Source organism: Saccoglossus kowalevskii, chromosome 4 (assembly GCF_978046115.1).
Source record: "Saccoglossus kowalevskii chromosome 4, keSacKowa6.1, whole genome shotgun sequence".
NCBI lineage: Eukaryota > Metazoa > Hemichordata > Enteropneusta > Harrimaniidae > Saccoglossus > Saccoglossus kowalevskii.
The window spans coordinates 27,649,882-27,667,207 of record NC_140644.1 but is presented as its reverse complement, the minus strand read 5'-3'; the positions used below and the strand labels follow the sequence as shown (position 1 = coordinate 27,667,207).

The following is a 17,326-nucleotide window of genomic DNA, read 5'->3' as shown; positions in this document are numbered from 1 at the left end:
TATATTCCAGCTATATTACTATAAACAAAACTATATATCTTAAATTTGATAACTAACAGGGACTGTGCCATGCATGGCTTGTTGCAGATACAGTACTCATTTCGCCGAACCTCCCGCCCGCTTCCGGATTTCGATCGCTTTTTTTTCGCTCGCTTCGTTCAATCCGACCGCGTAATTTCCGCTTTTTTTTCGACCACGCAAATCTGGAAGTATCCGCTCGCGCAATCGCTCGCTCGCTCGCTCGCCTGACAGCACAACCGCCCGCATTTACAGTTCATTACCTACTGTTTCATGTACAAGTGTATCATTTTTGTTTTTATGATGTTAAAATAAGAATAAATACAATTAGAAATTTATAGAACGACCGTTGAAAAAAATACGGTGGATCACACGGCCATATAAAATTGGTGATAATAATGTACACCATAAACAAGATCGAACCAAACATGTGAAATGAAATACGACACTGACACAGACACAACTAATATGAAATAAAACCATTCTATTTTTGGTGGAGAGCGAAAAATGTCAACTGTAGAGTACGGTATTCGTTGAGTTAAACCGTGTGTAGGGTGACGGTTGTCATGCACGCATGGTTTGGGTTTAACACGGGTCAAGTTGTAGTTATGTTAAAATCCGTGGCACCTATAACAATTGAAGAATATCTGCAGGAATAGTAAGACTGTGAAAAAAACGACTGATCGATTGTTATAGAATGACCGTAGTGTACAATTTGTCAAACAAATACAATACTTGCAAATGTAATGTCGGCCAGCGCCCATCTTACTTGTCCGAAGTTGTCGACACCGACTTCACTGGAGATCGCGTTTTCTAACTAGGCGGCTGGCAAGCGGACTAACACGTTACATAAATCTGTTGAATTACAATTATGGTTTTTATGTTTGCGCCCAATGCCTCGTTATAAAATAAAGGATTCAAATTTTGCAGGGTATTCCGTTTTTTGCGAACTCTGGGCGAAATACTTTCATGAGCTGTACGTAGTTCACTTACAGCCAAAACAAAGTCAGCTTGGACATTAAGTTGTGAGACGCGAAAAAACAAACGCTGCCAGTGATAGATTACGTTCACTGAATAAAAGAACAAAATAAACGCAATTAAAGGCGCCGACCACACGCTTTGAAAATAAATAGAACGCGTTGCTAAGAGGAATCGCATCTGCATCTCGACGACGTCTCCGGTCATGAGCAGGGTTTGCCGCGTCTTAGAAAAATTTAAAGTTAAAAAGGAATCAGTGTCGGGGAACCATTCACAATGTTTGCATGAAAAATCCCACGCGAAAGCGTTTTTTTTTCTTCCTGTTACAAACACTATGATACCTGAATCCCGATTAATTCATAAATATGAATCGGTAAGGGTCAATTTCCTGCAATCCTTCAAGATTAAATTTGCCTCCTAAAATCTTTCTAACGATGAGCTGGAAGATTGCCATAATTGAGTGCCACCATTTCTGTTCTAAGATTTATTCAGTATAATAATACAAATGTTCACCCCAACAGAAGTGGACATACAGTTTTAGCGACCCGAAGAGCTCATTGTCAACCGAGGCGAAGCTCTACGATAAAGACTTTCCGTTCCCAAAAAATAATAAGAAGAAAAAAAACCTGGAAAAAAAACTGATTTTGACAAAATAATTTAGAAATTGATATTAAGAATATCTCATAACGAAATCTATTTCATGTGTACCCATAATTTTTTTTCATAATTACTGATTACACACGAATATTACAGAAAAAAATAATTTGCTATATTATCTATATTTGTGCCTTTTATTTGTTTTGAATCGTGACTGAAAGGAGCTAGATGAAATTACAAACTATGTAGTGTGTTCGACAACTCGTGTATGAACAACAATTTTAATAAATATGATTTTACTTGGTAAAATTACTGTATTTTTCTACATAAAAACAAAAGAATTTCACAATGTCTTTGTTATCATAGCGTTGTTGGTAATAGTTGAAAATGATACATCCACGTGAACCTGCTTATATGAGATCGAAGAAGTCTGTTTTCAACAGCCGTATACATCTAACTGCGTCATCGCTAAGTATCCTTGTGGACCACGAGTTCTGTTCCTTGTTTGCACGTTTTCATGTTCACACAATCGCAGACATTATTTGTAAGGGTGCCCTTTGAAATGGCACATTTTCTCGATGTTTTAGCGAGTACTCCGCGAGTATATGGCTTGTTCTCACATCAGCATAATTTTCCTCGAGTTCACTCATCGCTTTCCCACATGCACTTCTCGTTCTTTGCTGCTAACTTTTTTTGCACTCTAATATGGTGTTGTTTTTGTCTTTCTAAACATCGAGTTTATTTTTGACATTCAACGAGATCGCTTGAATTTTGAATTTGATGACGGTTCGAATTTATCCACTTTTACAGTGATCAACATTGCGTTCGAGTAGTAATTACAAGCCTGATTTACATTTTTCTTGCGGTGTTTTTCGTCAATGTATTAAATATAAGTGCTTTGGGAAATAACATAATTATATTGCGCGAGTGAAAGAGTTTGGTGAGACTGTCACAACACGTTTTATTTATTTCCAACGCGCGTGGTCGGCGCCTCTGATTGCGATTATTTTGTATTTTTGTTTTCAAAATGTATCACTGGCTGCGTTTGTTTTGTTTTCCTCAACAAATTAACTGTTCCGAGATCTCTTTCATTTTTCGTCCGGCTGCTGCCAATCCAATAATTCGTCGCCGCATGTACTCAGACAAGCGATTAATCGTCACAATCATTATACTAGTAGTTTAAGTCCAATTGATTTGTAGAAATTCAGCTATGCGATAATTATATGTGCAGTTTTGTTTTGCGCACCCAGACACGAGCAAAAGTTAACCAATAGATTTTCTGAACTACAGCATTCGTATTACTTATGCAAATTGAGTAAGGGTCATAGTGCGAGTTGCGTTCAAAAATAACAAAGTGTCAAATTATTTTGAGCGCCGTTCGGAATAAATTTAGTCAAAATCACACACAGAAACACACACACAACACACAAATACTAGTACTCAATACATATCGCGATTGACCAGTTATATAGCTGCTTGAACTACACACACAAGGACGTAAATATGTAAATACAGGTCACAGTTCGACTTGCGTAGCAAACGTTACAATGTGTTAAGTGATTTGAAGGCGTCTTTGTTCCAAAACAGAGAAGCAATAGGCGTTGTGTTTTGAATCGTCATTAAAACCTAAATTTATTACGAATAAAAACTTAAGTTTATACATACAATGTACGATCATTGTTACTCCAGCGGTCGGCTGGCAAGCGGACGATGTTTCTGAAGCCAGCCATAGCAGGAGTGAGCGAGCGAACAAAAGCGAACGAGCGAACAAAAGCGAGCGAACGAGCGAACAAAAGCGAACGCGAGCGAGCGGAAAAAAAGCGGTCGGTTTCCGGTCGGAAAGCAGCGAGCGGTCGGAAATTAAGCGATAAGCGGTCGGAAAAAAAGCGATAAAAGCGGGAGGTTGGGCGGAATGAGTACTGTAGTTCGTGGCAAATAACGACTCGTTACTCACAGAAAGATTCCCTGAAACAGACACCAGATTATTTGAATAAAAGATTTATTCAACAATGAATTTAAAATCACTTGTCTTAATCTCAAAAGTGCTCAGATTTAGTCAAACACCAACTTCACCATATTTGCCTGACATCAATAAATCAACAAGTCATTGTCAATGACACGTCCCCGTTCCGTTCATATTTGAGTGACGTATACATTCAAAGCAGCAACAATATGGATGTTGAACTGCATTCAGTAAAACAAAATAGCCACTAGTCAGCCATTTTCAACACAATCCCGAAAAAAAATTTAAACAAAATTTGCCCACGCATGACATAGATTCAGTTCCGGTATGGTGAAAATGTGCAATTTTTGTGAATTTTTGACCTTAAAAGGACTGGCCCAAATGCACAGGCGTATGTATGATATAATGTATGATGTGAAGTTTGAACTTGATCTGTCCAGGCATGTCCGAGATATGGATCGAAAACTAAATTCTTTAAAACAAAATGGCCGCCAGTTGGCCATTTTGAACTTGATCCGTAGAAAAATTGGTATGCATCAAGCTTATATTATGTTTAATATATGCACTAAATCTGAACAAAATCCAACCATGCATGACTGAGATCCGGTTTGAACTTGATCAATCCAGAAATTTTCGGCCTTAAAGAGGCCGCCATTTGGCTATCGTTAATGAGATCATGAAACAAATGCACATACATATTTGTGACATGATGTACCTTGTGTGTGTGAAGTTTGAACTCTATCAATCCAGACATGTCTCAGATACGGATCCAGAACTGAATTCTTTAATACAAAATGGCCGCCAGTCGGCCATTTTGAACTTGATCCCAAAAAAAAAATGACGTGCATCAAGGTCCTATTATGTTTAATGTATGTACCAAATTTGAACAAAATTCGTCCATGCATAACTGAGATCCGGGTCCGGAATGGTGAAAATGTGCAATTTTGATGCATTTTCGGCCTTAAAATGGACGCTATTCGGCTATCGTTAATCGGATCATGAAAAAAATGCATGTGCATATGTCCCATATAATGTGTGATGTATGAGTGAAGTTTGAACTTAATTGGTCCATGCATGTTCGAGATGCAGGTGATCACAGACGCACGGACGCACACAAGGCAAAAACATAAGTCCCCGTTTTCGGACTACGTCTGAACGGGGACTAATAAGACAACTAAAATTCACTTGACAACATTCATCAAGTTTTCACGCCCTCTATTGATGAAAGACATTTTTACTTTTGTTTATAATCTTAACCAGACAATATAAATGTATAATTTGCAAACCCATAACAAACTATTTTTGTTTGCCCTGAAACAACACTGATAGCATTTCTATTTGATGTCTATGAAACATGATTACCTTAGGTTGTGTAGAATGAATATTATCTGTACCACTGAGACATCTGTCTACAAGGCTTTACAATTCAGAGAACATAGAAACTATTGTCTTGATGCTTTGAAAATAATCAAAAAGGTCCTTCATAGTTTCAATCTAAGGATTGTTTGAGAAATTGGTTTTCTAAGAATACTAGGGATGAAGCCATGTGTCTGCTAAGTAAGACGATCCTTACATGACTTAATGTAAACATATGTCTCTCTTATAAATGTGTTTTTTATTGATTTCAGGGCTGATTTTGAATCGCTTTCTGCAGGTCTCTTAAAGAGGGTTGAGGCACCGCTTATTCAACTGCTTCATGATTCAAGTAAGTATGGGACTATCAAATATTTAAAAGATAAGGATTAAAAGAGAAGAATATAGAAATTTGATTTGTTTCCAGGGTGGAGACTTTAGTATGTTTTGCATGACTGAATTGATGAAACATAGCTCAGTTAAGGTGGAATATGAATAAAAAACACAGTATAAAATACTGTAAAAGGGTTAATTATTCACTGGGTTTTAATTTTGCTTATTTCGCTGACTGGAAAATGTGCTAAATTAAAACCCAGTGAATATGTAAAATTTAGCATAGAACACATTATCTAAATGATAAAACCGTGAATTTAAAACCCACTGAATATGCCTGAAGTGCTAAATCAGTGAAGTTTAAACCCAGTGAAAATTAGTCATTTTACAGTATGCATGTTTGTTTTTTTTCCTCCCCTAGAGTTAAAGAAAGATGACATAGACTCAATAGAAATAATCGGTGGTTCAACACGTATGCCAGCTATTAAAGAAGTCATTAAGAAAGTTCTTGGTAAGGAAGTTAGTACAACATTGAACCAAGACGAAGCTGTAGCAAGAGGGTGTGCTTTACAGGTAATTAAACGAGAATATCAACTCACTGCTATAACCACATTGTGTGCGTTCAATACTAACTATATTTTTTCACACACCTAACCAGCCATAGTGTCAGTGATTGTCTAACAATACAGCTGTATTGCAAGCATATCTGAAACAAACATTGCCCTATTATATTTTTCCCATTGAAAAAAAATACTCCATTTTATTTGTTGGATGTATGTCAACATTTGAATGGATTAATCTGCCAGTAAATCTAAAAAAAATTTAGCTGCATATGTTGCTTAGACATTAACACACAAATTGTTTAAATTATGCGAATTCAAAATTGTGTTGAAAGAATTGTTTTCTGGTACTATTTATGTGAATTTCTTTTGCAATTGTTAGTTTAATCCAGCTCTGTGAAAATATCTGACATCAAGGATTAAGGGTATACAACTTAGATTCTAAATACAGAAATGTGCAATGAAAAAGTAGAAAAACAGTGGATGCTTGTAAAAGTTGAATTGAAATGACAAAACAGAAATGAAAAAGATTATCATCATATATGAAAAGACAACAAAAAAAGTCTACACACTAGAACACACTAGCTAAACCATTTCAAACTCATTCATTTGTTAGTATTTTTAGAAATGTTTGTTTCACGATTTTGTGATCATCTCGCAATTAACTTCAATTTGTAATTTTCTCCAAATACCACACCATATTGCCATTGCCATACTACCCTACTAGATCTGAACATTTTTAATAACTATATATATAACCTCATTAAACATTTGTAACTATTGTATCTGAAGCAGTATTATAGAAGTTCATTCAAGCATTGCTTAATTGAAAACATTGGGCACACAATCTGAAACATATTGTCATGTGACTTCATCGAAAATACAATACTATCTGGAGCATTGTCATTGTATCCAAAATGCAAATCGGTGTATTTGGTTCGCAAATATTTACTATTGGCTGATGCATTTGTTTTTTAATTTATTTCCAGTGTGCAATTTTATCTCCCACATTCCGTGTTCGTGAGTTCTCAATCACGGATGTAACACCGTATCCAATCAAACTAACCTGGAAAGCTTCGCTGGAAGATGAAGATGAAGGGTAAGTATCAAACATTCTAACATCACTTTGAAATAGGAAGCCAACAGCTGCCAAGACTCGTTTAACCTGCGGCTAAGTATTTGAATGACCAATATAATCAATTGATGTATAAGATTTAGATCTGGTCATTCATGGCTGTTTTCAACATAATCGATTGACTGGGATTGTAAATTTGTATGTATAACACCTTTAGTGTTTGTATTTATCTGATAATGGCAATATTTTGGTTAGATAGCAAGAAGATATTATAACTATGCAATTATAACATTTGAGCATATTTTTTTTTCAGAGATATGGAAGTATTCAGTAAAAATCATGCGGCACCATTTTCTAAACTGTTAACATTCTACAGGAAAGAACCTTTTGAACTACAGGCCTACTATGTAGATTGTAAAAATATTCCCTATACCCATCCATTTATTGGTAAGTATCTATGTGAAATTAGACATTCTGAATCAGGTTATTTTGAAGACTATTTTTGGCAGAATTTTTTGCAAGTTTGCCAAGTGAATTTTGTTACCTTCCCTACCCTGCCATTAGTATGGTAATACAGTGATTGGGAATGTTTTAATTTTGTGCAAATGCTATTACTGGGTAATTATCGGGTAACATGCACATTGCCCTCAATGAGTGTCTCTGATGAATGCACCTGTATTCGTATGGTCATTATGGCAGCAAACCTGAGTTAAAATTAATTCCATTTTTGTACTGAACTGTAATTGCACACAGTGTAATAAAAATAGTGATACTTGTACTGTGAACTGCTTTTATATTACGAGGTATTTGACCTCTTAGCCCGTGCTAAGGAACTATGCGTGAAAGCTACTGTTGACTGCTACTAGATCCTTGTCTTTAATTTTATTTGATTATAACATTACTTTATTATGATTTACATAAAGGTCGCTTCATTGTCAACAAAGTGGCACCTACTGCTGATGGTGAGAGTGCAAAGGTCAAGGTCAAAGTACGGGTCAACATACATGGCATTGTCACGCTCCCTTCAGCATCAATGCAGGAAAAACTTCCTGAAGTTGTAGAAAAGACAAACGGACCAGAATCCATGGAAACTGACCAACCTGCTGAACAAAAAACTGAAACTAATGATGAGGCAAAAACAAAAGATGTGCAGGCAAAAGCAAATACAAATACAAGCGAAGAGGTCAGTTAGTAGTTTACTATGGTACAGGGTAGTTTACTGTGGTATAGGGTAGTTTTCTGTGGTACAGGGTAGTTTACTGTTGTACAGGGCAGTTTACTGTGGTACAGGGCAGTTTACTGTGGTACAGGGCAGTTTGCTGTGGCGCGGGGCAGTTTGCTGTGGCGCCGGGCAGTTTGCTGTGGCGCGGGGCAGTTTGCTGGGGCGCGGGGCTGTTTACCAATCACTCTTCCTTGACATCTAAATCGGAGTTACGCTTATATTCAAAATATTGTATGGTGTATTGTTTGTTTTGTGCAAGTGATGTGGGGAAAAATGACCACGCCCAATTAGTGATTGCAATATGTACGTAATAGAAACCGCACCCCGAACTTGAGCTGTTGATCCCAATTTTTTATTTGATACATTGTAATATAAACTGCGGTTTATAATGGAATTTTAACGGTACTATGGATAGAAACACAATTCATGGACCTGCATTGATTAACACTATTGTTTTTTCAGCAGACTCCAATGGACACTGACACGCCACCTGAGAGCCAGAAAGAAGAAAACTCTCAAACAGAATCTAATAATGAGAAGAAGGAAGAGGAGACTGGAAAAACTGAAAAAAAAGCTGACACACCAAAGAAGCCCAAGAAACAATTTAAAACGATTGATCTACCTATTGAGACTTCCGCTCAAGAGCTATCTCAAACTGACTTGAATCTGTCAGTGGAGAAAGAGGTGAGTTGTCTAAAGATGTGTCCTGTGTCATCGTAACGAAGAATACCCATCTCAAATGTTCCTTTCATCTGTTTCCCTGAGACTGTGTTCAATGCTCAAAATTTGTATACAGTATACAAACTTGCACATACTAATAGTTGCAATACATTTCTCTGTGTTGTAACTTTCGCTTGTGTGCTAGATTACATTTGGATTACATTGCTTTCTGATCAACTGAATTAATGTTGTACCAGATATCTCATTGATCCAACAATCATCCAAAATACGAAAGTAAAGTGCTACCCAGCCATTAGAAGAAAAACGAGGTCGAGGTCAATTGAGGCTTCTTGATGAAGGGAAAGGAGGATGTTATTGTGTGATCACTTTCTGACCTTATCGAGTTTCTCACTTAGGGCAAGATGGTAATGCAAGACAAATTGGAAAAAGAAAGAAATGATTCTAAGAATGCTGTGGAAGAATATGTTTATGATATGAGAAGTAAACTTTACGACAGATATGAGAAATACATATCAGACAAAGTAAGTGGTTTTGTGTTGGCAACAATAACTCTCAATCTGTCAATCCTCGCCGTGTCCGGGCCCGTTGAGTTTTCCCAGTGTTGAGTCCAGTCTTAGATTTTTTTTAAATAAATCAGTAAAACTGGTATACTGTTACAGTATTGGTTTAGTTAGAGCTATATGAATTACATGTGAACATATTCCAGCATACCAACTAGACACCATTATGTTAACATAAATAAGTAAATAGATGCAACTGTACTTGGGAAATCTATGTCTCTGTCAGTACAAAGTCCAAAAATGAGGAGGAATATAGTTTCAACTCAATGTATGTGTCTGTCCACACCTGTATATTCGACCAGTCTGGTCCTTTTATTCTTCACACATCACATCATACTTGTGCACATGTATTTGTTTCATGATTCAAATCAAAATAGCTGGTATATTTCATAGAAAATTGGTATGTACATTGAACATAATATTTAGTCTCTGTTGTGAACAAAGTCATAAACTACCCTATTTATCCGATAAGTGCCCAGGGTCCTGCACATGGAAAATTCCCAAAAAGTAATGGTGGGCGTTTGCTCGGACATCCCCTGCAAAAAAAGAAAAATTCACGAAAATTGACAACACTCAGATCGAACTGCGACAGGGAATAGAATGGCAAATGAAAACGTCCCTTGACTGATCACATCCAAACTTCCCACATATATTTTGGATATCACATGTACTTGTCTGATGATAAAATTCAAGTCTGTCATACGAGATATAAATAATAACGGAATGAATGTCTTGTACCTAGCATCATACCACCAGAACTGTGACACACCAACTTCAATTGACACATTTACATAGGTCATTGCCTCTGTTGTATGATTACATAGTACAAGTACCATAAAATCTGTATTAGAAGTCTCATTCCTAATAGAAGTCGCACCCATTCTTTTTGAACAATTGAGAACCAAAAAATTACAATTACAATGTGTAGATGCTTCCTTTCTGTTGCATTGTACCATTTTAATAGAAGTAGTGGCTTCTAATACAGATTTTACAATATGCTGTAATGATGAACCTCTTCATACACTAAGGGGTGATCTCATATTCAAACATGCGGGTCAAACCTACGAAAACCCAAACCGCCCTAAACCGCCCGAACAAAACCCAGTTTTGCGGTTTGGAAGTTTAAACAATAGACAGTGCGGTTTAGGACGACCGCACGAATTTGCATAAAAACTGCGGTTCGAACCGATCTCATTCACACCTCATTCAAGCTGTTGTTTATTTTTAGGATTGGCAGAGTTTACATTGCTTTTTGAGGACTAGATAGTTGTCTCTAAAATGTGTCGATTTGTTGGTGTACAGTAGTCATTTTATCATGTGCCTTGCCTAAAAAAACACTCTTTTATATATCGGTGAACAGCATAAATTGTTTTGTTTTGATAAACTGTTATGCTCGAGTCGCAAATTGAGCGTTCAATTTTCAAATAGTTCTTTCAGGAGTGCGGCATCGCAAAATCCGGAAAAACAAATGCAACGTACGCCATGAAAATTTATTTTGATTTGCTGCACATCGGTTATTTGCAGTTTTTCTTATTCAATTTCCAGTGACATGAAGTATCAAAACAGAAAATTAAATTAAATGGACTCGCGCTGATTATTTACGGCTATTCAGACGAGACTGCTTATAAAAAACGAACCCTGACCTCTGAAAATACCTTATTCATAGAGTGCCTTGTACCTAAGACCGTCGCTCAAGGCGACACGGTGCACGTTGCGACATTGCAATCGATGCATGCTGGGTGACAAGGGGAAATTCTGATTGAGGTAACCAAGATGGCTGCGTTGAGTGCATGATTTTCTGCGGTGTTTAAAACAACACCTCGCTGCCTACTTCGCCCACAGTCCCTCAAGGCAGTGTGCTTCGATGTATTTTCTAAAATAATCGTTTATTTTTAATTAACCGGAGGTTCGAAATGTGTGCATTTTGTCACAGAAAAGTAAGATATCGGCAGCGGTAAATACCCGTAATTTCCCCGCAATGCCGTCAGCTGACAATGTTACGGTGGTCGTAGCACCGGAGTCGTAGCATTAGCCCCGACTTTATTTTTGACACAGTGATAGAGGGACTGTGGTTTTCAGATGCCTTCGTAGAAAAGAATATTGCCATTATCGATTTAATACTTTCATCATATTTTGATAACTCGCAGTCTCACAGACTTTACAAACTTAACCAAAAAATGTGTTCTATGAATTTATGAACTGACATGGACACAAAACTGACCGTACTTATTGCGGACAAAATGTACCAGTTCGCTCCATGGATAAACATATTTTACTGACAATGCCAAATATATATATAACGTAAGTAATTTATCCTAAGAAGCTGCTCATTAAAATTCTAGTGCATCTTTTCCCTGTTCTGTTTCAAACATTATTTACCATATATATCACAAGAGAGAGGGTTTATGGTATCACTTGATTCACATTTAATGACAAAATATAACAAACCATCACGTCTGTAATTAATTCCAGATAAATTGAATAACAATAACAATTGTATTGACTTGTACCAAAATGTAAGTTGTGGGAAACTGATTATTATTACCAATCACAGAAATAAATGAATATAATTTTCATCACACTTATAAATGACATGATGTAAATAGATTTGTGAAACAAATGCAAGTTTGTTTTTTATTAGCATTTACATGTACAAGACTTGCAAAGAAAAAAAAATCGCTGCTGTAATTCTTAACACTTCAAAATATAACACTCAGTATGAACATGGAGCTCCATAGTATACATCTTATTTTTTTTTTCCTACTGAAACCAGGCTGAAACAGTATTGTAAGAAAAACCTAGGTTTCCCTAGGTCTGTCTTCTTTGTTCTGTTTGTTTTCAGTGGGGGCATTAATGGGCAGTTAATCGGGAGGTTAGGTTCAAACCTACTACTAATTTGCATATTGTAGGTCTAGTAGGTCTGAATAGGGCAGGTCAGGTTTACCCAGGTTAGACCCAGGTGTTTGAATATGAGATCACCCCTAACAAAGACAACTTCAGAGTGCTCACAAAATAATACTTGCACATACTAATAGTCACAATGCATTTCTCTGTGTTGTAACTTTCGCTTGTGTGCTAGATTACATTAGGATTACATTGCTTTCTGATCAACTGAATTAATGTTGTACCAGATATCTCATTGATCCAACAAAGTGTCATCAAATTTGTTTAAATCAAGACTTGTAGAAATGGAAACTAGTGTTTGGTCCAAAATCAATGTTGGGAATGTGGCACCAATCTTTTGCAATAATTGTGGTATTCAAACATGATAATAATATAATTAATCCCCTGATGGTGTTGTCAACTTTGCTATGTTGTTACAACTGTTTTCTGATTGTCAGAGCTTTTTAAAAAAAATGTGTTAACCCCCTGATATTTTTAATACGCTAGTATCTAACCAAAACTTTTGACATAGGCTGTGCCCCTTTAAATGAATGTTGACAGACCCATTGTGCTGTTACAATCGTGTAGTATTTGAGTCTCAGTTACTGTTTTACATGTGTCAAATCTTTTATTTCATTTTGTGTACACTGTTGCACTGTGACATCGTATGTTTACAATTTTGCCAACCTGAATGCTATCTTTGTTTTTCAGGACAGGACATCATTTAGTAAATTGCTAGATGACACAGAAAACTGGTTGTATGAAGAGGGTGAAGACGAAAGTAAACAAGTATATATCGATAAACTGGCATCATTGAAAAAACTAGGTGATCCTGTTGCATCAAGGTTCCGAGAACACGCAGAGCGGCCTAAAGCGTTTGAAGCTCTAGGTGCAGCACTTCAAATTATTAGAAAAGTCTTAGATTTATACAAACAAAAGGTGAGTTCCTTGCAATACCATCCACGGTGGGCATGAGCAGGGTTGTGATGTCAGTAGTGTACAAAATGAAGAGCTTGGCACATACTAATAGTCACAATACATTTCTCTGTGTTGTAACTTTCGCTTGTGTGCTAGATTACATTTGGATTACATTGCTTTCTGATCAACTGAATTAATGTTGTACCAGATATCTCATTGATCCAACAATAATTATTTGCTTGTGTAACAGTTATCTGTAATTTGCTCTGTGACATTGACATGCATGTCACTGTGTTTTATCTTCTCTAGGATGAAAAATATGATCATATAGCTAGTGATGATATGAAGAAAGTTGAGAAATGTGTCAAGGAAAAACAGAAATGGTTTGACAGTAAATTAAACTCTCAAAACCAAGTAAAATTGTATGAAAATCCATTAGTTTTAGCAGAACAAGTTAGATCCGAAACAAAGGTAAGTAGTGTTACTTTGTATTCCGTGCAATGACATGCACAATGGCTACAATTCTCTGCAAACTTCACTGGATCTTCACTAATAGTTGCTGTTGACATAGAAAGTAAACAAATAACACCGAATAAACGGCATTTTAAACACTACATCAAATCAAAGTTAACACGTACTGCATGCGTGACTCAAACTAGTGGGCGTGTACAGCACCTAATTGCCTAGCTTCACGTACAGCTTGGCGATTAGGTGCTGTACACGCCCACTAGTTTGGTCGTGCATGCAGTACGCGTTTACTCTTATTTGACGTAGTATTTACTTTCTATGTCAACAGCAACTATGAGTTTACAATTATTTTTCAGTACTTATTCACTGGATCTTGTTTCACTCACATACGTTTTTCATTGGTATCTTTTCATCAGAGCTTAGAATCAACGTGCAATCCCATCATTAACAAACCTAAACCAAAAGTGGAACCGCCACCGAAAGAAGAAAAAAAGGAGGAAAAAAAGGATAAGAAAAAAGACGCAGAGCCTAGCACAGCAGAAGAAAATGCTCAACCATCGCAACCACAGGAGGATTCAGCACCCAAGGAGGAAGACCACATGGACTTAGATTAGAATACTCCCAATTGCTTTAATAAAACATGACTTGAAATTCCAACATTTGGACACGTATTATTCATGCTTCAATCATGTATTCTCAACATTATAAATAGGCACCGACCACCTTCAATTTTAAATTTAATGAAACCAAAGCTCATGCTTAGCCTTTTGAGTATTTTGGGATCTTAATTCGATAATGCACCGACAGAAATGCTTTGTTGCTCAGGAACATTTTTATGGACAATGATGTCAGTATCTGCATTTGTTATCCAATTAAAATAGTCAACCTTAAACAAATGCGCTTTCTTTTATTTGAAAGTAATGAATGATACAACCACTATTTTTGACTAGCAATGTTTTATACGCTGCATTCATGTAACCACAGTTTATTTTATTATTTGTTTAAATATAGATGATAAACCTAAATTTGTTGCTCGTGTTTGGGGTGCAGGCCAAACATTTTATCAAGTATTTCATGTGATGTTATTGAAACGTCACTGGAGATTATGAATTTAAAATTATAGAAGTTTTGACTCCAGGTTACTGTGCTAAGAAGACTTGTGGAACATGTTGTATATCAACTACAATTTGGAAATATGTTTTGAAGCTTGGTTGATGTTCACCTAAAAAAAATGTGCTGAAACTTTAGAATGTTTTTGAACAGTCTTATTAAACGCATGTATGAAGTGCTCATTGTTATATTGCTCTAGTTTTCCTTGTATTAAACCCTACCTCCGGCATGAAGTATCATGGTATCACTTTTATCCTATTTGCTCTAGTAATTTATGAAAGGGATGTGTCAGATGAATTAAGGTGGGGGGGGGGGGGTTTACAAGGACAACTACGAGGTGTTTGAAACTCTGTGATGCTAAATTTGTATATTTGCTCTGCTTGTAGATACGTTTGAATTCATGTATATTCCCAGTGTTCTGTTCATTTTTGTGTGCCTGCTTTATTTTAACAGCTAGCTGATGATGTACAGTGTATGTTGTAGGGGTGGGTGGGGTACAAGGCTTTCCTGACGGTGTTGAAAAATGGAAGTTGAAATCAAATTTGAAAATATTTTGCGTTAGTATGTATCAGTAAGTTAAGTAGTCATTCGTTTCTTATTGTCAAGTTTGGGACAAATGTTCACAATTCAGTTGCATATTAACTAGAGAATATTAAAACAGATTGTTTTTGCCATGAAAATGATGTTGCATGTGCAGGATATCCATGTTTTTGAAATAAATGAACCAATTATTACATGGTTCAATTGCCTAAGAATAGTTTGTATTTGTGCCTTTATGCGAGTATGCCAGACTGATTTGACTTTGAGCTCCATGGTGGTAGAGGCTTTAGTCACACTGGTGTACATTTCTGATGACTATTAACTTTACAAATTGTCTTGGAACTTGTTGGTTGACCAATCCAATAACAGCTGTATTTCAACTGGTCTGTGACAGCTTCTAGTCGCAGGTCTTGACGAGAGTTGCAGATTGAGGTGATGTATGGCCATGCAGAACATCAACTACAGCTCTTGATTTTAATTTGTCTGTCTGATTGTGTTTATGTAAAAAAACAGCATTGGTCATTTGTACCTTGTCAACACAAGCAAAATACCGGTTGTAATAACAAATAAATGTGCTTCCTTGCTTTCATTAGCGCAGGGCATCAAATTGCTGCATGTTCATGTCTGCCCAAATAGTGTACCATTTTGTTGCAATGCCAGATTACATTTTCTCTTAAAATTGTATTGCCAGCAAAATCCCTTTCAACTTCAAGTAACTTGGTCACAAATATTAAAGTTACAGCCTTCACAAGTTACTAGTATACTGTTCGAAAGCTGGCATCTTGCATTGTTTAAAGATTGTTTTCGCTACAATAAATCCTACCATGCATTGATGTTTGAATTCTTCATTAATGGTAAATGCTTCACACTGATCATTTGTTTCATGGTATAGTCAACTTTGATATTTGAGCAGAACGTTGTGCATGTCATTCTGTGACTTGATGTCGCCCTAAGATGCTAGAAACTCTATCACAAACTAACCTACTGAACTGCTTGGCTACTCACAACATAGATGACTTTGGAATATCGTAGCTGTGGCATTTATTGCATGTTAATAACACTATGTTGGCAAAATAGCTTCAAGTTATAACATGGCACTAAAACTTGAGCTTTATGTAATGAGAATTTTAGTTTCAAAAACATTTAGCACTTTGACATGCGGAATTCGATGCTGCCAGCAATAAGGATGGAATTTGACATTTCTTCATACTGATGGACAGAAATAGTTTATGTTATGACACTGAAGATGCATAACAAATCATTAAATTGGGTAGTAAACTTGCAGAATAGTGTTATGGCAGATTTTGTTGAATAAAATCGGAACCTGCAGTATAAATTAAAATATAAACGAAAGTTGTGTGATGTTTTGCCACAGAGGGCGTTTCAATAAATGACTGCTTGGACGAGACGTAATTTGTTTCTGGGGTTTAGTTTTCACCAAAATGTTTTTATTTTCTGGAACAATGTTTTGAAATGATCCATAGGGTTTAGCAACTGGCATGGTCGCTCAATTTCAATAATTTTGTGTTTTCGATTTTGTCATCAAGTACCGGTAGTTGAAATTGAAAGAAACTAGTGTTTTGACCCTGGTTTTGACCTGGGCTGGCGCTGTTCGGAATATTGTGCAACATGTCGCAAAACGTTACGATCTGGTGTGATCAAACCCCATGGTAGAGCCACCATTTTAACTTTTTATTTCATGTATGTTGCATGAACAAAATTTTACAAAAAATAATTTAGACAGTAAAAAGTCTGCAATATCATTTTGCGATAAAAAGCAAGTGACCGCTAACTATACTGCTTTATGGCAGCAACAGTTTTCGAACTTTCCACGACGAACGTTGGAAGTCGCCGTCGAATGTTTGCCTGTGCGTCGTCACTGAACTCGTTCGATGTCCAAAAAAAAAGATGTTATATCGGCGTGTGGTTGGTCATCAACTACGTTACAGACTGGGACAGCGCCCAATCGACACTTGCTGAATTTGAATAGTGGTAAGTAGTAGTCACTCCTTTTATTTGAATTATTTGTGGCTGCTTTTAAGCACAAACTCGGAAAATTGCTTTGTT

The 17,326-nt window shown here is 36.5% G+C and overlaps 1 protein-coding gene across 2 annotated transcripts in view; it reads left to right on the top strand.

The window, feature by feature from the left end:
* The window catches only part of LOC100376550 (97 kDa heat shock protein-like), a 34,001-nt gene extending 18,527 nt beyond the window's left edge, over positions 1 to 15,474 (top strand). The window contains exons 10-19 of one of the 2 annotated variants that reach the window (XM_085498045.1): positions 5,185 to 5,261; positions 5,664 to 5,815; positions 6,792 to 6,901; positions 7,191 to 7,324; positions 7,801 to 8,060; positions 8,562 to 8,783; positions 9,176 to 9,301; positions 12,935 to 13,162; positions 13,451 to 13,612; positions 14,026 to 15,474. In XM_085498045.1, coding sequence (XP_085354171.1) covers positions 5,185 to 5,261; positions 5,664 to 5,815; positions 6,792 to 6,901; positions 7,191 to 7,324; positions 7,801 to 8,060; positions 8,562 to 8,783; positions 9,176 to 9,301; positions 12,935 to 13,162; positions 13,451 to 13,612; positions 14,026 to 14,223 — 1,669 coding nt within the window. In that variant the 3' untranslated portion in view covers positions 14,224 to 15,474. The remainder of the gene's footprint in view (positions 1 to 5,184; positions 5,262 to 5,663; positions 5,816 to 6,791; positions 6,902 to 7,190; positions 7,325 to 7,800; positions 8,061 to 8,561; positions 8,784 to 9,175; positions 9,302 to 12,934; positions 13,163 to 13,450; positions 13,613 to 14,025) is intronic. The other variant, XM_085498046.1, reaches the window with a different exon arrangement.
* Positions 15,475 to 17,326: the final 1,852 nt, after the last annotated feature.